Source organism: Salvelinus namaycush, chromosome 16, assembly GCF_016432855.1.
Source record: "Salvelinus namaycush isolate Seneca chromosome 16, SaNama_1.0, whole genome shotgun sequence".
Lineage (NCBI taxonomy): Eukaryota > Metazoa > Chordata > Actinopteri > Salmoniformes > Salmonidae > Salvelinus > Salvelinus namaycush.
The window spans coordinates 8,012,253-8,034,113 of record NC_052322.1 but is presented as its reverse complement, the minus strand read 5'-3'; the positions used below and the strand labels follow the sequence as shown (position 1 = coordinate 8,034,113).

General features: G+C 42.5%; 1 protein-coding gene across 3 annotated transcripts; it reads left to right on the top strand.

The window, feature by feature from the left end:
• The first annotated feature begins 2,378 nt into the window (after positions 1-2,378).
• LOC120060944 (serine/threonine-protein kinase 38) lies at positions 2,379-21,112 on the top strand. 3 transcript variants are annotated; one of them, XM_039010391.1, is made up of 13 exons: positions 2,379-2,438; positions 9,326-9,462; positions 12,243-12,261; positions 12,378-12,500; positions 12,600-12,683; positions 14,327-14,450; positions 14,918-15,072; positions 15,251-15,362; positions 15,993-16,054; positions 16,310-16,427; positions 16,575-16,794; positions 16,999-17,093; positions 17,363-21,112. In XM_039010391.1, the coding sequence occupies exons 2-13, from the start codon at positions 9,332-9,334 to the stop codon at positions 17,500-17,502; spliced, it is 1,383 nt and encodes a 460-aa protein (XP_038866319.1). In that variant the 5' UTR covers positions 2,379-2,438; positions 9,326-9,331; the 3' UTR covers positions 17,503-21,112. The 3 variants fall into 3 exon arrangements, with proteins under 3 accessions (XP_038866319.1, XP_038866318.1, XP_038866317.1); XM_039010390.1 differs by having other exon boundaries at positions 12,243-12,294; positions 15,251-15,353; XM_039010389.1 differs by having other exon boundaries at positions 12,243-12,294.
• Positions 21,113-21,861: the final 749 nt, after the last annotated feature.

The following is a 21,861-nucleotide window of genomic DNA, read 5'->3' as shown; positions in this document are numbered from 1 at the left end:
ACAGCCAGAAGAGGACTGGCCACCCCTCAGAGCCTTGTAACTCTCACTTTTTTCCTAGGTTCCTACCTTTTCTAGGAAGTTTTTCCTAGCCACCGTGCTTCTACATCTGTATTGCTTGCTGTTAAGGGTTTTAGGCTGGGATTCTGTATAAGCACTTTGTGACATCTACTGATGTAAAAAAGAGCTTTATAAATACATTTGATTTGATTTTGATTTGAGTTTATGGATCTGTGCAAAGGTCTAAATGTGATAAGTGATATTTTTTATTCGAACGATTATTTCTTGCTGATATGAAAGATGGGGCATATCAGCATATGTTTCTAAAACAGTTTCTAAACGTTCAAACCCAGCTTCAGAATTGCAGTTCACACGCAGCCAACCATCTGCTAACCGCTGAAAACCCTAGGAGCCTCAAACTCAACTCTGGACATCAAAGCCAGTTCCACTGCATGTTTTCATTGTTCCCTTCAAATCAGGAATTGATTTAGACCTGGGACACCAGGTGTGTGCAGTTAATTATCAGGTAGAAGAGAAAACCAGAAGGCTCCGGACCTCGTAGTGTAAGAGTTGAGTACCCATGTCCTAGGATAATGTGCTTTCAAAACAACTGGGAACTAGGAACTCTCAGATATCTGACTTTAGTGCTTGGGAACTCGGGAAAACTAGCTCAGACTGGGAAAAATCTTTTGAATGGTCATCCAACTCAGAATCCCATGTCGAAACTCAAGCTCCGAATTGCCGACCTGAAGATCAGTGACGTCACGATTTGACTTTTTACGAGTTCCCAGTTGTCTTGAAAGCAACATCAGAAGGGTTTTGAAGCACTAGTACAGGCTATGAACCTCAGCTAGCATAGTCGGTTGTACTGATTTTAAACACCATTTGTGTTCATAATTTAAAAAAGCTTTAATGACTATTTACCTGTGAATAAATTAATGAAATGGAGAATGAATTAAACTATTTACCGATTTAATAAGCAGACCTTCATACAAACTTGCTATTCACAACCGAACAAACAAACTGCTGCATAGCACGCCCACAAGCGAGCCACTCAAATCCCTAGACTCGTTTTAGTCAGAGTGAGGGTTTTGGATCAATGCTACTTCAAAAATCTGTTTAACATTTTAAAGAAAATCTGGAATGTGTTGGAGGAAAGAAGCATGTTTAAAGACTCAAAAAGATATCGAAGTGGAACGTTTCCTGTATGGATTTTCGTAGCCGGGCACCAATCAAGTGGGTTATTTCTGGGGTGGCGCAAGAAATAAAGACAGGATATTACTGAAGACATCGATGGAGTGGTTGGTGCACGTTGACTGACCTGTATAGTGGATGGAGGAAAGAAATTCACTTCATCCATGTTACTGTTCTTTGATGAAGAGTCTCTCCCTTCTCATATAAAGTTAAGATTCATGAGATACCCTGTAAGAGCTTTAGTGCACAAGCCCCTTCAGTGTCATACAGTAAATGTAGAAAATTTTGTCATGTGTCAAGTGTGTGCAGAAGGGAAGAGTGTCGTATGCCAGATGAAGTGAAATCTTGCAACTGTGGAGGTAAACATGCGCCTGAATTCCTTCACCTGTTAGGGTGAAGGAGAATGAGTTGGCAAGGGTAAGGAGTGTCCAGCTTATCTCTTATCTGGAGTCGGTGAGAAGATGGGATGGAACAAGTGGCGGGGAAGAAACAATGGTAGTAGAGCCACCACGGGATAGTGAAATACTACATGTTAAAAAGGTGGACTTTGTATTATTTTTGCAATGCCATAAACTGTACAGCACAAGCAGAGAAGAAGTCTAAGAAAATTGGAATCATTATGAATGCCGCTAAACGTTTTTTGGGTCTTCGTGATTTCACAGCCGAGGACGTGCAATAATTCTTGTCTGTGAATGTACCGCCATCACAGGCCCCTGAGCCTGTGTAGGGATGTATTTTGTATTATAAACTGGGCGGTTAGAGCCCTAAATGCTGATTGGCTGACAGCCGTGATATATCAGACCGTATACCACGGGTATGACAAAACATGTATTTTTAAAGCTCTAATTACGTTGATAACCAGTTTATAATAGCAATAAGGAACCTCAGGGGTTTATGGTATATGGCCAATAAAACACGGCTAAGGGCTGTGTCCAGGCACTCCGCAATGCATCGTGCATAAAGAACAGCCATTAGCCGTGGTATATTAGCCATATTCCACACCCCCTCGCGCCATATTGCTTAAGTGGACATTGATTGCAGAAGCGCGATGGGTTTTCTTAGTTGACGTGTTTTATTTTGTATGATGACGTTTTCCCCATTTCCCGCAATGTTTTTTTAGTTTCTTATTCAATACCCCGTCCAGCTGGTGGCGGTAATGCACCATTAACGTTGGATGCAAACCGCAGTTAAACCCCATCGAAGAAGAGCCACACACAGCGGAGCAGAGAGAGGTCGTTTCAGCGGAGGTAGTTATAACAAAATACCAAGTTGCCGAGAAATCGAAATGCTTATTTATTTTATTTTTTAAAGACTATTACATGTACCTACCTAGTTTAGTGAAATAAAATGTTATGGTTAACATGTTCCCTCTTATTTTGTAGTTGTCTCATGGGATCGTGCCAGCCAAGCATCGTTGGTTGGTTGGCTGGCTAGCTACAGTAACGTTAGCTAGCTAACTTTTCACGTTTAGCACAGCATGAGCTAGCTAAGCTAACTCGACTAAACCAAGTTGGCTGGCTAACTACTTTGTTGAAGCTATGTGGCTACATGTGGTTAGATTTTTTTTGAAACGCTTAAAACGTTTATTTGGTTCATAATTTAGTATATTTGAAAGTTAACATCATATCTAGCTAAGGTACTGAAGAGAGCTGATTGTGTTTTCCGAAATAACATAACGTTAGTCCCATTATCTTACCTGACAGTAAACAACTAGGCTAGCTAAGGTTTAGTTAAGCTAGCTAACAAGCTCTCTTGACTTTACCACAAGTAACACAGGCTACACAGCTAACGTTAGCTAGTTCGATACAAACGTGTGCAAAGATATTGGCTATTTTATGTGATGGTGGACTGGATGGACTCTTGATAAATTAGCTAACTAGTTTGACACGCTTGTGTAAACACGTTTTAAATTAGGTTGGCTAACGTTAGCTACTTGGCATTTTACTTTATAGTCATCTTTGATTTAGCTATCTAACGTTAAAGTGAAGGGGTTGGAACCGAAATAATTTTCCAATCGTTTTGTTCTGACCAGAACTACGTTCCGTTCCACTGTTCCGACCAGCAAAATAAAGTTCTTAACCGGTTCGATCCCCCGAAAGTACCCGTGTATGTTGTTATTTGTTTAACCTGTGAAATTAACCGTTTTTAGCTCATTAAAGTACTAAAGCAATCAGTGCGAATATAGCAGGCAAGCTAGTTGTTTATATGCCTGATGGACAAACAAGTGTACCCTATGGCGCAAGATGCGACTGAATTTTTGTGGGTCGGGAGATGTCTAGAGAGGGTTAAGGAAGCATCTTGTTATGACATGATTATTATGACATGATTATCTGAATAATGTCCACAGAATTATACATAGGAGGAGCGACTTCTATGAAGGAACATGGAATGTCTTTTGACCTAGCTAACAAGCGTGTGTGCAAAGCGGCACCAGAAATTACCCTCCTGTTGTGTTCGTTTCATGTTAATTAATTCTGTGTTCCCATTGTAAAATGACCGCCCCATTATAGCTGACTATAAATCCATAATAATACATATATTATCACCTAATGTTGTGTTAGATCTTTTTATCAACTTAAGTTCTTGTGAACGTTACACGTTTTTAACTTCTATTTGCTATTTATGGCCTGTAGGCCTCATTGACCTGAACTCATACAACTAGTTTTTGAGTACAAAAATGCATAATGTATTGATTATTTGGACTATAACAAATACTCAGATAACGTATTGTGCTATTTATCATAGACTACTTTGTGTCAAAGTTTAACAAGGTCTCTCCTCACCAGTGTCATGATCAAAGATATGATCAAGAGCCTCACATACAGTATATCATTTGGTCATTGTGCTGCCACAGAATGAATTGTGAGTAAGGCCTCAAAAAAGCTTTATATACCAGGAGAAAAGTTCTATATATTATTGAAACAATGTTGCGATTGTTTGTGAGAATGACAACAGGTGTGGTTCCCGTGGGGGAAAGATTCTATTGGGGAAAGGTTCCCGTGGGGGTTGCCATGGAAGCCAAGAAGGGGAGTGAGGTGTGTGTGTGCTCAAAGACACATGCATGTGGGGGTCTGGGAGAGGAAGTGTGTCCATCTGATGAATTGGCATGTGCCTGAACTCAATTTTATACACTAACTGTAGTCTCACCCATTCTTTTCTAATGACCGGTCACTTTTGACCGGGAACACCCCAGGTGTACAAAGTTAAATAAAAACCCAAAATGTAATGAAAATCATCAAAATGTATTTTGTGTGTTCAGATGCCCTGTGTGGACAAAGTCATGGAACCTTACGACAATCAGATTAAATTAACTACATTTTTCAGAGAGAACTTGTAAATCGGTCCAATTTGACCGGAACACAGCAGGAGGGTTAAAAAAACAGTTTTGTAGTTAATAAATACAATGTGAAACGTGATAACTAGGCCTACAGTATCCTTGCTGTGCGGTAGCAGAGAGAACAGTCCATGACTAGGGTGGCTGGAGTTTGACAATTTTTAGGGCCTTCCTCTGACACGCTTCCTCTGGATGGCAGGATGCTTGGCCCCAGTGATGTACTGGACCGTACGCCCTACCCTCTGTAGTGCCTTGCGGTCGGAGGCCGAGCAGTTGCCATACCAGGCAGTGATGCAACCAGTCAGGATGCTCTCTGGTGCAGCTGTAGAACCTTTTGAGGATCTGAGGACCCATGCCAAATCTTTTCAGTTTCCTGAGGAGGAATAGGCTTTGTCGTGCCCTCTTCATGACTGTCTTAGTGTGTATGGACCATGATCGTTTGTTGGGGGATGTGCACACCAAGGAACTTGAAGCTCTAAACAAATGCTTTGCTGTTTTTCTGGCTGCAATTCTTGACATGACTAAGTTAGCCGTAGTTGGGTAGCTAGCAAGCAAGGGATAAGAACGTTGCCAGCCAGTATGGCAATGGAACATTTAGAACGAACGACTGGGAATAGATACAGAACAAAAAGACTGAACGACTGGGTCGCGTCTCTGGCAACAATTGATAGTACGATCAGCCGGGCTGGGTAGCAGCCCTAGATGTGTCGGGACTACATCTTGTGGAAGGATGAAATAGTATGAATAAATTAATCCAAATAACGTTTATGTAAATCATTATTTGGTTATGTTGGTAACCCGAGGTGCATAAAAGTGATAATGCCCTCAAAGCCGGTGAAGATATATTGTTTCTGAGTGACAGTGAGGGCTTTGAATAGGCGTTTTTATGTAGGACTAGAAAAAAATTCCTGGAATGTAATATAAAGTTATTAACAGGTTCCCATGCTTTTACAATAACGGTTCTGCTCCGGAACAGTATGAATCACAACTGTTTAGGCTAGCTAAATCAATGACAGCTGTGAAGTAACGTTAGCAGGGGTTGGAACCGGTTCAGGGTACAAAACCGGAAAATAACGACATTGGTTTTCGTTTATGTTCTTTGAACCGTTCCAACCCCTGCTCACATTACTTCACACCTGTCATTAGAGCTAGCTTGATCAAACAGTTGTTACTAGCTATTTACATGCAGCAAGAGAATGCCTTCTATCCAGGACAGTCAACCTAAACCAGAAACTTAAATGTTTGCCCAAATGCTTGCGATATTGAGTCGTTTCCTCTTACTGTCCAAAGGGATTGCAGCAGTCTGTTTACCCTTGGTCTCAACGCTGTATGCAATGTCAGGAAGTAACATTAGCCACCATAGCATGGTGGTGGAAAATTGTATTTTCATAAAGTATGCACATTTTCCCAGTTTTTAAATCACGTTAAATTTAATCGACCCGCTTTTGCAGTCTGAATGGAGAATGTTTTATGTACGAACCGGTCCACCGGGGATACGAATGTATAGCCGGCTGCATTCATTCCGTTTGGACGGTATCTTCCGACCTTTGGGCTACTGTAATATGCTAACTCTCGGCTAAACCAGTTAGTTAGCTAGCTACTAGCCCTTCTAAAGTACCCAACTAGCTAACACTACTGCAATCTTTGTGAATCATTGAAGCTTTGTACCACCACACTAAAGCTAAATCCAAAATTAAACCATATTTTCACGTGAATGACAACCACTTGAGCCAACCTATAACTCGAGAATCCACAGGAATGATTGACAGTTGCCTTCTTTGCTATCTGCTATGACTGTATGCCTGGCCTTGGGTGCTCGAGAGCTAGCCTAGCTAGCTACATGACAGATATTTGGACCTACCTACTTTGACCCCATCAACCAGTTAGGTAGCAAACAAGGCAACTGTCAATCATTCCTGCAGCTTCTCAAGTTCTAGGTTTTGCTGAAGTGGACGACTTGTCATGCATGTCAAAACATAATATATGCCATTTAGCAGACTCTTTTAACCAAAGTGACTTAGTTATTTTACTTATGGTTGTTCCCAGGAATGGAACCCACTACCCGGGTGTTACAAGTACCATGCCCCACCAACTGAGCTACAAAGGACTACAAAAGAAACATGGGTTTTAATGTTTAAAATTTTCTTTGAGGTCCTCGTTTGCAAACCCCCTACTGAGTTCCAAACTGCCTCTAGAAGCAACGTCAGCACAATAACTGTTTGTCGAGGGCTTCATGAAATGGGTTTCCATTGCCAAGCTGCCGCACACAAGCCTAAGATCACCATGCGCAATGCCAAGCGTCGGCTGGAGTGGTGTAAAGCTCACTGCCATTGGACTCTGGAGCAGTGGAAACACGTTCTCTGGAGTGATGAATCACGCTTCACCATCTGGCAGTCTGACGGACATCTGGATTTGGCGGATGCTAGGAGAATGCTACCTGCCCGAATGCATAGTGCCAAATGTAAAGTTTGGTGGCGTAGGAATAATGGTCTTTGGCTGTTTTTCATGGTTCGGGCTAGGCCCCTTCGTTCCAGTGAAGGGAAATCGTAACGCTACAGCATACAATGACGTTCTAGACGATTCTGTGCTTCCAGCTTTGTGGCAACAGTTTGGGGAAGGCCCTTTCCTGTTTCAGAATGACAATTCCCCCGTACACAAAGCAAGGTCCATACTAAAATGGTTTGTTGAGATTGGTGTGGAAGAACTTGACTGGCCTGCACAGAGCCTCAACCTCATGGAACACCTTTGGGATGAATTGGAACGCCGACTACGAGCCAGGCCTAATCGCCCAACATCAGTGCCTGGAAGCAAATCCCCGCAGCAATGTTCCAACATGTAGTGGAAGGCCTTCCCAGAAGAGTGGAGGCTGTTATAGCAGCAAAGGGGCGACCAGCTCCATATTAATGCCCATCATTTTGGAATGAGATGTTCGACGAGCAGGTATCCATGTACTTTTGGTCATGTAGTGTTAGCTAGCAACTTCAGAAAACCACTTTTTACTTATGCAAAAAATATGTGAAGTCGTTTTTTTGGGCTCCCAAGTGGTGCAGCCGTCTAAGGCACTGCTTCTCAGTGCTCACTACAGACCCTGGATCGACTCCAGGCTGTGTCACAACCGGCCATGAATGGGAGTCCAATAGGGCAGCGTCCAATTATCCCAGCGTCGTGAGGGTTTGCTTGGGGTAGGCCGTCATTGTAAATTAGAATTTGTTCTTAACTGACTTGCCTAGTTAAATAAAAGGTATAAAAATAAATTGTGAGTAGGCGTGCTTGAAGTGTAAGCATGTCTTGGACTTTAGAGGTGATGTATGTTTCTGCACAGTTTACACTCCATGATGATGCACACACTACCCCTCTCTGGTTCAGAGTAATGCTCCCATCAGCATTGGGTTCACAAAGTTGATTTCCACACCATTTTTAAAATGTATTTATTTCACCTTTATTTAACCAGGTAGGCAAGTTGAGAACAAGTTCTCATTTATAACTGCAGCCTGGCCAAGATAAAGCAAAGCAGTTCGACACATATAACAACACAGAGTTACACATGGAGTAAAACAACCATACAGTTAATATTACAGTAGAAAAATAAGTCTATACAATGTGAGCAAATGAGGTGAGATAAGGGAGGTAAAGGCAATAAATAGGCCATGGTGGTGAAGTAAATACAATATAGAAATTAAAACACTGGAATGGTACATTTGACAGTAGATGAGTGTGCAAATTAGAAATACTGGGGTGCAAAGGAGCAAAATAAATAAATACAGTAGGGGAAGCAGGGTCTTGTAGATGACCAGGAGCCAGTGGGTTTGGCGACAAGTATGAAGCTAGGGCCAGCCAACGAGAGCGTACAGGTCGCAGTGGTGGGTAGTATATGGGGCTTTGGTGACAAAACGGATGGCACTGCGATAGACTGCATCCAATTTGTTGAGTAGGGTGTTGGAGGCTATTTTGTAAATGACATCGCCGAAGTCGAGGATCGGTAAGATGGTCAGTTTTACGAGGGTATGTTTGGCAGCATGGGTGAAGGATGCTTTGTTGCTAAATAGGAAGCCAATTCTAGATTTAACTTTGGATTGGAGATGCTTTATGTGAGTCTGGAAGGAGAGTTTACAGTCGAACCAGACACCTAGGTATTTGTAGTTGTCCACATATTCTAAGTCAGAACTGTCCAGAGTGGTGATGCTGGACGGGCGGGCGGGCAGGTGCAGGCAGCGATCGGTTGAAGAGCATGCACTTAGTATTATTGACCAGCCTCTACATGGCACTGCAAACACGGCGGCTTCCGTGACTCATTGGGCACCAGTCTTTCCTTTTAACGAACTCCTTATTCATTGCCCAACTGAATGTCCGGCGGATAATTGAATTGCCCTGACCTAGCATCGGCAATACGGCGGACTCTTTCCACTTGCCTCCCTCCTCCTGCCACCTCAAGGGTCCCTGTTGCTCAGCCATGCAAAATGTGCTGAGGCTGACTGGACATTGAGTTACTGTATGGCGGACTGGACATTGAGTTACTGTATGGCGACTGAAAGAGGACAATTGTCTTTAACCCCTCTTCTCTTGGCCCCTTATTTTAGAAAAGGTTGTAGTGAAAGATAAAAGAAGAGTCTGTGAAAGTGTTTGCAAGGGTATAGGCCTATGTGAAAACAGCACAATTACAAGGCGGGTGAAAAGTAGAATACATCTGCATTTGGTTTGGACTTGAATTTAATTATGATAGCGTAGGCCTATAGTTCTTTCAAGAGGATATACAGGTTGCTTAATTGCACCCCCCCCCCCCCCCCTCAATGCATCTCTCAGGTAACCATGGCAATGACGGGCCAGAGTTCCTGCTCCTCGATGAGTAATCACACCAAGGAACGTGTGACCATGGCCAAGGTGACCCTGGAGAACTTCTACAGCAACCTCATCGCTCAACATGAGGAGAGAGAGATGAGGTAGGCCTCCTACTACACCCGCACACATCCGTCTGGGCTCAGCCAACGGGCAGAGCCTTCCACTGACACATTGTTTACAAATCCTCTGTTCTCTATTGCTACATTCTTCTTATGTGTTATGTCATTCAAGGTGGGTGTTGCAAACTTTGGTATTTGTGCCTTACAAGTATTCATCCCCCTTGGCATTTTTTCCTATTTTGTTGCATTACAACCTGTAATTTAAATAGATTTTTATTTGGATTTCATGTAATGCACATGCACACAATAGTCCAAATTGATGAAGTGAAATGATTTTTTTTTTTACTTGTTTCAAAAAAATTAAAAACGGAAAAGTGGTGCGTGCATATGTATTCACCCCCTTTGCTATGAAGCCCCTAAATAACATCTGGTGCAACCAATTACCTTCAGAAGTTAAATAAAGTCCACCTGTGTGCAATATAAGTGTCACATGATCTCAGTGTATATATACACCTGTTCTGAATGGCCCCAGAGTCTGCAAGACCACTAAGCAAGGGGCACCACCAAGCAAGCGGCTCCATGAAGACAAAGGAGCTCTCCAAACCGGTCAGGAACAAATTTGTGGAGAAGTACATATCAGGGTTGGGTTCTAAAAAGATATCAGAATTTTAAAATCAGGGACTGGGAAACTGGTCAGAATTGAAGGAATGATGGATGGCGCTAAATACAGGGAAGTTCTTGAGGGAAACCTGTTTCAGTCTTCAAGAGATTTGAGACTGGGACTGAGGTTCACCTTCCAGCAGGACAATGACCCTAAGCATAGTGCTAAAGCAATACTTGAGTGGTTTAAGGGGAAATATTTAAATGTCTTGGAATGGCCTAGTCAAAGCAAAGACCTCAATCCAATTGAAAATCTGTGGTATGACTTAAAGATTGCTGTACACCAGCAGAACCCATCCAACTTGTAGGAGCTGGAGCAGTTTTGCCTTGAAGAATGGGCAAAAATCCCAGTGTCTAGATGTGCCAAGCTTATAGAGACATACCCTAAGAGACTTTCAGCTGTAATTGCTGCAAAATGTGGCTCTACAAAGTATTGACTTTGGGGGGTGAATAGTTATGCACACTCAAGTTTTCAGTTTTTTGTCTTATTTCTTGTTTGTTTCACAAGAAAAAATATTTTGCATCTTCAAAGTGGTAGGCATGTTGTGTATATCAAATGATACAATCCCCCCAAAAATCCATTTAAATTCCAGGTTGTAAGGCAACAAAATAGGAGAAATGCCAAGGAGGGTGAATACGATTAGGCTAAGAAATGGTGGACACTGCATATATACTGCAGAGGACTTTAACACATTCTAACTAGCTTTTCCCTCCCCAGGTTTTCTATATTGGGCCAATAACATCAACCTGTCTGTCTTGCTTAATAGGCCTGTATGCTTTTAATAAGGATCCAACCCTTTTCCCCCTATTTTTGCCAAAAGTGACATACCCAAATCTAACTGCCTGTAGCTCAGGACCTGAAGCAAGGATATGCATATTCTTGATACCATTTGAAAGGAAAAACTTTGAAGTTTGTGGAAATGTTAAATTAACATAGGAGAATATAACACATTAGATCTGGTAAAAGATAATACAAAGAGAAAAACATTTTTTTTTATCTAATAAGAGAAAGTCCGTAATGTATTATTCCTGCCCAGGTGCAATTTATTTTTTTCCATATAAATATGTCATCCATCAGTCGAACAACAAGATGTCTATCTGTTCAACCACGGGTCACATTATGACGGTAAAGAAATAACCTTTTCAATAAAAAATGTAATCTATTTTAGAATTCAAGACCCAACCGTGCTGGTTTGAAGAGGAAACTGGTAAATGGTGAATATGACACACAAAATTCCACCTGTCCAACCCGTACTACCACTTCCCTGTTAAAAACACTGGAGAACAAAGGCAACACGGTGGTCTAATATGGAAGTCCCTGTGTCGCATTCATTATTCCACAATGTAATAAAGCGTAGCGATACTGAAAACAAAAACAAGCATTCCTATTGGAGTAAAGATAGTCCCTCACTGTTTCAAATCAAACTTTATCAAACTTTACCGTGAAGCATGGTGGTGGCATCATGCTGTGGGGATGTTTTGCAACGACAGGGACTGGGAGACTAGTCAGGGTCGAGGGAAAGATGAACGGAGCAATATTTTCTACCTGCAGGCTGCAATGTTATTTAATGGCTTTATGTAGGCAATTTTTACAGAGTTGGCAATAGAAGTTACCTCTTTTTTTTTTTTTTTAGGTTTTATTTTAATTTCGATTTGGATTAACCACATGAGAATGATTTTGAGATTCAAAGGTGTTATGATAAACAAAATGGATCTGTTCCACAAAAATGTGAATATGAAAACCCTAACTGGCACACAGATCGGTAGAAATTGTAAATTAAATTGTCATTTCACATGAGAAAGTTTGACTCCTCGTGTAGCCTATTCCCGGCAACTTCAGGAGAGAAATGGCAGAATCTGCGAAAGCCAGCAGGAGGAACGTGATCATTTTTTTTTTTTTTTTGTATTTCTTCTGGTTGTATTCATCTCTGGCTCTCTCGTGTCATTTGCATCTTATTTCATCCAACGGTGCGCTTAAAGCATCAGACAAGCTCAATGCATATAGTTAATTTTATTAAAACAGGTGTGTCTATATTAGGAAAATCACGTTTTAAAAACGTTGAACAATCAATTGGTCGAAAGAAGAGATTAATTTTGGTCGACATATCTTTTTTATATCGAGGACAGCCATAATTCAAAACATTTTTCCATTTCTGTTCCAGGCAGCAGAAGTTGGAAAAGGTGATGGATCAAGAGGGCTTGGCTGATGAGGAGGTGACGTTGAAGACTGACACAGACACAACCTTTTTGACACGTGCAGTTGTGCGCACTAACCATTGCCTCCTCTACCTGTGCAGAAGCGTATCCGGCGCTCCCAGCACGCCAGGAAAGAGACCGAGTTCCTGCGTCTCAAACGAACCCGCCTGGGGCTGGAGGACTTCGAGTCCCTCAAGGTGATTGGCCGAGGAGCTTTCGGAGAGGTAGGAATCACCCCTTTTCTTAAACACCTCTCTTACGTAGTAGCCTTGCAGACTTTCAGCTTATTATTCAATAAATTATTGACACGTTTTGGTCCCAAGGTGCGTCTGGTGCAGAAGAAGGACACAGGCCACGTGTACGCTATGAAGATCCTCCGCAAGGCCGACATGCTGGAGAAGGAGCAGGTGAGGAGGAGGAGGAAAGGGTAGGGGCGTATGTTGATGGCCAATACATAATGGCCAGTCATGTTCATTCTCACAAATCCAAAGCAGGTCTTGGATACAAAAGTAGTACCTGCCATGCAATCTATAAATGTAAACTCAGGAAAAAAAAGAAATGTCCTCTCACTGTCAATTGCGTTTATTTTCAGCAGACGTAACGTGTTAATATTTCTATGAACATAACAAGATTCAACAACTGAGACATGAACTGAACAAGTTCCACAGAAATGGAATAATGTGTCCCTGAACAAAGGGGGGGGGGGGTCGAAATCAAAAGTAACAGTCAGTATCTGGTGTGGCCACCAGCTGCATTAAGTACTGCAGTGCATCTCCTCCTCATGGACTGCACCAGATTTGCCCGTTCTTGCTGTGAGATGTTGCCCCACTCTTCCACCAAGGCACCTGCAAGTTCCCGGACATTTCTGGGGGGAATGGCCCTAGCCCTCACCCTCCGATCCAACAGGTCCCAGACGTGCTCAATGGGATTGAGATCCGGGCTCTTCGCTGGCATTGCAGAACACTGACATTCCTGTCTTGCAGGAAATCACGCACAGAACAAGCAGTATGGCTGGTGGCATTGTCATGCTGGAGGGTCATGTCAGGAGGAGCCTGCAGGAAGGGTACCACATGAGGGAGGAGGATGTCTTCCCTGTAACGCACAGCGTTGAGATTGCCTGCAAGGACAAGCTCAGTCCAATGATGCTGTGATACACCGCCCCAGACCATGACGGACCCTCCACCTCCAAATCGATCCCGCTCCAGAGTACAGGCCTCAGTGTAACGCTCATTCCTTCGACGATAAACGCAAATCTGACCATCACCCCTGGTGAGCCAAAATTGCGACTCCTCAGTTAAGAGCACCTTTTTTGCCAGTCCTGTCTGGTCCAGTGATGGTGGGTTTGTGCCCGTAGGCGACATTGTTGCCGGTGATGTCTGGTGAGGACCTGCCTTACAACAGGCCTGCAAGCCCTCAGTTCAGCCTCTCTCAGCCTATTGCGGACAGTCTGAGCACTGTTGGAGGGATTGTGCTTTCCTGATGTAACTCGGGCAGTTGTTGCCATCCTGTACCTGTCCCACAGGTGTGATGTTCAGATGTACCGTTCCTGTGCAGGTGTTGTTACACGTGGTCTGCCACTGTGAGGACGATCAGCTGTCTGTTCTGTCTCACTGTAGCGCTGTCTTAGGCGTCTCACAGTACGGACATTGCAATTTATTGCCAAGGCCACATCTGCAGTCCTCATGCCTCCTTGCAGCATGCCTAAGGCACGTTCACGCAGATGAGCAAGGACCCTGGGCATCTTTCTTTTGGTGTTTTTCAGAGTCAGTAGAAATGCCTCTTTAGTGTCCTACGTTTTCAAAACTGTGACCTGAATTGCCTACTGTCTGTAAGCTGTTAGTGTCTTAACAACCGTTCCACAGGTGCATATCCGTTAATTGTTTATGGTTCTTTGAAAAAGCATGGGAAACAGTGTTTAAACCCTTTACAAAGAAGACCTGTGAAGTTATTTAGATTTTTACGAATTATCTTTGAAAGACAGGGTCCTGAAAAAGGGACGTTTCTTTTTTTTGCTGATTTTATGTATCATGCCATTTGTGTGTATTTCTAGGTGGGCCACATCCGTGCTGAGAGGGACATCCTGGTAGAGGCTGACAGTCTGTGGGTGGTTAAGATGTTCTACAGCTTCCAGGACAAGATGAACCTCTACCTCATCATGGAGTTCCTGCCTGGCGGTATAACCCCCCTCACTCTAAACTGAACCCCAAACAGTCTCCTACACTACAGGCACAGTCATTGTCCAGTTGGAAGCTAGATCAGCACTTCTACTCTGTCTACATACACCTGCAAGAGTAGCTGATCTAGCTTCCAACTGGACAATGACTGTGCATTGTCCAGTTGGAAGCTAGATCAGCTACTCTTGCAGGTGTATGTAGACAGAGTAGAAGTGCTGATCTAGGATTGGGTCCCTCCTGTAAATAATATCATGTTCATTATAGGTCTAAAAGGCTAAATTGATCCTAGATCAGTACTTCTACTCTGAGACGCTTGATACAGCCGTCGGAACGTTGCAGAAAAACATAGAAATGTGCTGCATATTGATTGTTTATTCTTAATGTTCTATCTGTCGTTCTGTCTCGCTGAATATGCCTCAAAGTCCAGTGGGACTGTACATGTTGTAACCCGACACTGCCCCCTACAGGTGACATGATGACCCTGCTGATGAAGAAGGATACTCTGACAGAGGAGGCCACTCAGTTCTACATCGCTGAGACAGTGCTAGCCATCGACTCCATCCACCAGTTGGGCTTCATTCACAGAGACATCAAACCTGACAACCTGCTACTAGACTCCAGGGTGAGTTTGAGCACGTACTCAAGAGACACAAACATGAGCTCAGACTGGTGGTTTGGATATGTTATTCGTTTGAATTTACAAGGCACCAAAATGAAGAAAACGGGCTAAACTTTTCCAATACGGTGTGCACTAATGAATATAGGCCTGTACTGAATGTGTTTTTGCTTGATTGTTTCAGGGCCATGTGAAGCTGTCTGACTTTGGTCTTTGCACAGGTCTGAAGAGGGCGCATCGTACCGAGTTCTACAAGAACCTGAACCACAGCCTCCCCAGTGACTTCAGTAAGCAAAGTCAGGCATCCCAATCAATCCATTACTTTACATACTAACACCCTGTATTGATGTTAAAGCCACAATTTGGACTTTTTCTCCGACCATGTAGTCCTTGAGATTTGGAAGCGTATTTTGGAGCTACATATTGTTTGCAAAGAGCCAAATGACAACCAAAACATCAACAATGGAGTCATATTTGGGTTATGGTGGAGGTAAAACTGAAATACAAAGCTCATATGGCATTTATACACTATTAATTAGAAATACCATTGAACAGTTGGAAATGTCCCAGATATTGTGCCTTTTTAATGTTTCTCTACTAACCAGGTAATGATTTGAAATGTGCTTGTACAAAAATGAAAATGAGTAACTTAAAATGGTTTGTTTTCAGGTTTGCTTCATGTTTTGAGTTGTTGCATGTACCAATCTTCAAATTCCTTAATGGGGATTATTATTTAAATGTAGAATCTATCTGCGTTAGTGCTTCTGCTAAGTGACTAAAATGTAAATCAGCAGATCCTAAAATGGCTATTTGTTTCATAACGAAGAGTCTGAAAGGGTTTCAGATGCTTAACCTGCAAGGTTATGGGGTTCAACAAGTATTACATACTTGTGTCATTTTATACAACTGTTTATTTTTCTTTACAGCATTCAATAACATGAACTCAAAGAGGAAAGCAGAGACATGGAAGAGGAACCGGAGACAGCTGGTGAGAAAATGAAGCTAGATGGGAGGGCAACATACAGTGTATTCTACAAGTAGACATGGGCCGTGTTCGAGAGCATCCATTTTGAACGGACTAATCCACATATAAAATGTAGTTATTTAGGATGCAGGGTGGTTTTGTAGATCTGTCAGTCTGCAGTCACCGACTGGAATGCAGTCGATCTCAAACACGACCACATTTGTATTGGTGTAGTCTTGTAGTCACATTGCATGATCTTTCTCTCGCGCCCCCCCCCAGGCCTTCTCTACTGTGGGCACCCCTGACTACATCGCCCCTGAAGTCTTCATGCAGAACGGATACAACAAGCTCTGTGATTGGTGGAGCCTTGGAGTCATCATGTATGAGATGCTGATAGGTGAGATCCTGTCAACAGCTTCTGCTTGGGGCCTCTGAAAAAGCATTGATTGGCTTTCAATCATCTTGAATGAATGTCACAGAATGGTGCCATTACTACGTATTTGCCCATGCCTGGCTGGTTGATCCCATGTGTGTTGTTTTCCAGGCTATCCCCCGTTCTGCTCAGAGACCCCTCAGGAGACCTACAGGAAGGTGATGAACTGGCAAGAAACACTGACTTTTCCCCCTGAAGTGCCCATTTCGGAGAAAGCTAAGGACCTCATCCTCAGGTTCTGCTGTGAGGAGGAGCACAGGATCGGAGCCACTGGGGTGGAGGACATTAAGGGCAACGCCTTCTTCGAGGGGGTGGACTACGACCACATCAGGTACGAGGGCTTAAAAGAATAGTTACATTTTCTGACGTTTAAAAAAAAAAGAAGATATTTTCCACTTTATTGCTGGTTATTTGTCAATATCCCAAATCTCCTGGCTAGCATTTTTTTGAGGATGTAGCTGATTGTATCAGTTAATGGTGCATTCAGAAATGGGAACAGTGACATTGTAAAAACAGGGTTCCGTTTTTATTACAGAGAGCGACCCGCTGCCATTCCCATTGAGATAAAAAGCATCGACGACACGTCCAACTTTGACGAGTTCCCAGACTCTGATATCCTCCAACCGACAGGTACGTTTCTCATTGTCGCCAACATTAGTGGCTGCCACTAGTCATAATTCAACAGGGTAGTGTTCATTAGGGCACACAACGAAAAACAAAGACGTTTCGATTTACACCAGTTAGTCATTCCCAGGTTAAGTCTGTTTTCTTCAATGTGGTGCCTATTAAACATGGCCCTGGTCAACTAATGCCACCTTGAAACAGGATTCTCACATTTTGGATCCTTTGTTTTCCTCTATTGCCCTGTGTGAAATAATCCCTGTCTTTTTCCGCCACAGCTGCCCCTGTGGTGTCCAATCATTCTGAGGCAGACCTCAAGAACAAGGACTGGGTCTTCATCAACTACACCTACAAGCGCTTTGAAGGCCTCACAGCCCGAGGGGCTATCCCCTCCTACATGAAGACGGGGAAGAGATGAATCCTTCCTTTGTTTCCTCACTCACTCTACCTGCCCCTCAGACTGGAACTCAAAAGGAATTCCCCATGGATCCCAACGTCCACTGCTCTCCCAAACTCAATTTTGGAGGTAGAAACTAACTTACCCTATACAAGCTGGTTGAAGGGGTCCATCATAATTGAGACTATCCCATGTGTCTGATCCTGCTGAAGGGACCTTTCTCATTCCTTTGCAGGGGACTTGTAGGGCTCTGTTTACTGTGTAGAGAAGTGTGACCTTCTCCAACTCGAGTTTGTCTATCTAAAAAAGCCTTAGCGTTGTGCTGGAAGGTATGGACAGTGATTGTTTTCTATGTGAAAACTCATATGCCATTCCACCCCAGGATTAAAGTCCCCATAACTAAAGTGTAGGATCCATCAATGAGCAGTCTTGGAGGTGTTGATATGACCTTAGTTTGAGGACCATCTGTCGTAGATCTCCACTAGCGTCGGTCCAACTCGGCCAAGACTGTTTCTCTATCCTTCAGTATCCCAAGGGACTGAACCAAGATACCAGCATAACCGGTCACCTCAGGGGCCAGAGCCCATTTTCACATCAGAAGAACACACTTGATTGGCTATACCAGCCTTCTTCACTTCCTCCTCCACAAACCGGCATTGAAGTCTTAAAGTTTAGCTGGGCGACCACCAGCATGGGACTAGGATCCAATATGCCTTCTGTCAAAGGGCTAGCTTTTCTCTCTTCGGTTTTTCTTTTTCCCACACACAATAGATTTCTCCCATCTTTTTAGAAATGAGTTCTGCTGTCAAAAACATTAGAAATCGTGTCATTTGACGAACTAATGATGCTTTTCAGGGAATATATGTCAATGTTTTTCATGTGTTTTTAGAGAGCTCTCTACTGAAGAGTCTTGGATGATGATGCTTCGGACCGGTTGCCTTTTGCAATAACCAAAAACATTGAGAGCTGAGTGTAATTGTTGTCACTATTCAGTCTAACTTTTGAGAGTTTCAATGGAATTACTTCTCCATTTAATTGTCACTTCACTACTACCAATGGTGGAGCTGTTACATGGACTTTGGCAAGTGTTTATAGCAATAGAATCGCCTCTCTTGAATATGATTCCATTTGAAATGGAACTACACCTTCCACAAGCCTACCTTTTTAGGTTCTTAGTTTGACAATCATCCACTGTTAATATTAGCACCTTCATGCTGTCCTTTAACTCATTTGATTTACCAATGCTCTGTCGGACTTATAACATTTGTGGATATGCATGTCCTTTAGCTAGAGAGCAAAATCAAATACAAAAATATGTTGCATGTACTGATTGAATACTAAAATTTGGTGCATGTACCAACCATTATTTTTGGTACTTTTCCATGGACCTTTGGGGTAGGGGAGCTATAAGTAAGGCCAAGATATTGATACTCTTCTCTTTCCTTCTCTTTTTTTTGTCCTGACCACTGGTCTGTAAGGGCTTGGTAGGTGAGGTGGCAGAGCAAGTTTGTTCAGCGGATATGTAACAGAATAGAAAGGGAGCAGCTTTTAGAGTTTTGAGACACACTCCGGCGGCGTGTGCTCTGTGAGCCTAGGTTAGGGTCATTAACGCACCCTTTCCACTTCCTGTCGTGTCTATAGTTCCGTCTCTTCCTGTTGCTCGGCTATTTCGTAGCAAGAATACTTTAAACATTACATTTGCCTGACGTTTCGTGTCAAGGATATGCCACCTGGTATGTCCTTACTTTTCAAGAGGCTAAGAGGTGTGAGTGAGAAACTCGACCTTAACTCTGTAAACAGGGCTATATGTGACTCACTGTTCTTAACACAATCCCAAATGCTGTCATTTGAATCGAATGTAATCCCAAGGTGTAGTTGAAGATGAATTTAATGCCATGTTAATTCCAAAATGCTGTAATTTGAATGGAATGTAGCCTTTGTCACACGGTGAAGATGTCTGGTATTTTGTTAAATATCTGTACGGTGTTCTGGGTAGTTTAGACTACTTGCTGAGATTTAATATCCAGACATTTTGTTTTTACGACTGAGCGACAGAACTGATTTTGAGACTGGTCTCACCTTTTACTGATGCTTGATGCCCTAATGATCCAGTTGTAATGCTGGGTTTAAAAAGTATTGGGCGGACGAGTTGGCAAAGTGCGAATGGGCATTTTGGAATGATTGTATTTTAAATGTATGCTGCTTGGTGTGTGAGATTTGCATGTCTTTAGAGGAATGGGTGATATACTCAGTAAAATAGTATGTGGGAATATGTTGTGTTAACACTGATAAGGTGGGTGCTCTTTTGTAGATGTCATCCAACTGTGTGTGTGTGCTGTTATTTCCCCCCAGGCACACAAGGTGTGGGAAACAGGCTGTACAAACCTTTTTATAGGGAACATTCAATCAAAAGTAGGGGGAGTTGTATTTAATCCACTGTGGTGTCAGGTTTTTATTGTATATTTTCTGCCATTTCACATTGAATAGCTGCACTTAATATCTGTGGTGTTTCCGTTTTGTACGGCAAAATAATGGGCCGCTCTGAAATCTGTCTTTGTTTTGATGGGCGAGGGAAATGTCATTTCACTGATTGAATGGACACGCTAGCCATGTGCAGGAGTTACGTTTTCTTCTGGATATTGTTTTATCTGACAAACTGAGGTGGAATAATGTAAATGGTGAACAAAGGTCTTAATTAAATATTCGTTATTTATTACCTTTGGATTCCAAACATCCCTTGCTACTCAAGACTGATTTAAGACCCCTTCGTCAAGAGCAACAATGTTTTCATCCAAACGGGAGAGGTTGTCAATTTTTTTACATTTGACCAAAGCGAACCATACACAACAAACCGGGCTAGGAGTAACGTTAGCAGGACCGACCAGTTTCTCAAGCCCCATCATGTAATGTCACCCAGTCATTGCTCCGTCATCTCTCAATAGTGCAAAGAAGTTCTTACAGGGCTGTTGTCATGCATGCAACCGTTTAAACAGCGTAAACTAGTCTTTGTGTAATAGATGGCACATAGCACCTGTGAAAACTAACATGGTTTTCAGAGAATTGTTCAGTGTTCCTCAAAGGTGCTACTAGGCAGTATCTCTGGTTAGACTTGGAAGCTAGTAGCCTACTACCATAGAGGCTTAGAAACTGCATGGTCGAGATGTGCATTTAACCATGTATTCTTTGAGTATGTTAATTCACTGTTAAGGCAGAAAGTTGCTAAGTCGCGTGGGTATTGGTTCTCTAGTTAGTTCAAAAGGCACATTTATTTTGCCAGTCAATGGCAGACCGCTTGTTTCACTTCTGGTAGAAATACTCACCTGCACTATTATGGTGGTAGACTTTTAACAGCATTAAATAGAACACCTAGGACTATGTTGAACCAGTGTCTTGTCTTTTTCATTCCTTGTCTGTGTAGAATAGGTCAGCTAGGTATTATAAGGCAAGAAATGTGATGCAAAAGTTATCACAACTGTGAGGGTAACGGGTTGGGATGCTCAAAACATATCCTACTGCGGAAGATGTTTTGATATCAGCCTCACCCTCAAACAGTTCTTCTCTTTAAAAATGTAATGCTACTTATCCTTTTATCTATAAAATGTTTAGCACAACTAGCTACATTAATAAAAAATAAAAAAAAACTAGATACAGTGCCTTGCAAAAGTATTCATCCCCCTTGGTGTTTTTCCTATTTTGTTGCATTACAACCTGTGATTTAAATTGATTTTTATTTGGATTTCATGTACTGGACATGCACAGAATAGTCCAAATTGGTGAAGTGAAATTAAAAATAAACTTTTTTTTTTTTTTTTATGGAAAAGTGGTGTGTGCGTATGAATTCACCCCCTTTGCTAGGAAGCCCCTAAATAAGATCTGGTGCAACCAATTACCTTCAGAAGTCACATAATTAGTTAAATAAAGTCCACATTCTGTCATATGATCTCAGTATACATACACCTGTTCTGAAAGGCCCCAGAGACTGCAACACAACTAAGCAAGGGGCACCATGAGGACCAAGGAGCTCTCCAAACAGGTCCGCTACAAATTTGTGGAGAAGTACAGATCAGGGTTGGGTTATACAAAAATATCTGAAACGTAGAAAATCCCACAGAGCCCCATTAAATCCATTATTAAAAAATGGAAAGAATATGGCACCACAACAAACCTGCCAAGAGACCAAAGATAAACCTGAAGGAGCTGCAAAGCTCCACAGCAGAGATTGGAGTATCTGTCCATAGAACCACTTTAAGCCGTATACTCCACAGAGCTGGGCTTTACGGAAGAGTGGCCAGAAAAAAGCCATTGCTTAAAGAAAAAAATAAGCAAACATGTTTAGTGTGGGATGACTCCCCAAACATATGGAAGAAGGTACTCTGGTCA

What these genes read in the sequence shown, in the direction of transcription:
- LOC120060944 (XM_039010389.1), top strand. Translation starts at nt 9,332, where the DNA reads ATGGCAATGACGGGCCAGAGTTCCTGCTCCTCGATGAGTAATCACACC. An exon ending in ACATGCTGGAGAAGGAGCAG is followed by an intron (nt 12,684 to 14,326) that starts GTGAGGAGGAGG and finishes GTGTATTTCTAG; the next exon opens with GTGGGCCACATCCGTGCTGA. An exon ending in ACCTGCTACTAGACTCCAGG is followed by an intron (nt 15,073 to 15,250) that starts GTGAGTTTGAGC and finishes TGATTGTTTCAG; the next exon opens with GGCCATGTGAAGCTGTCTGA.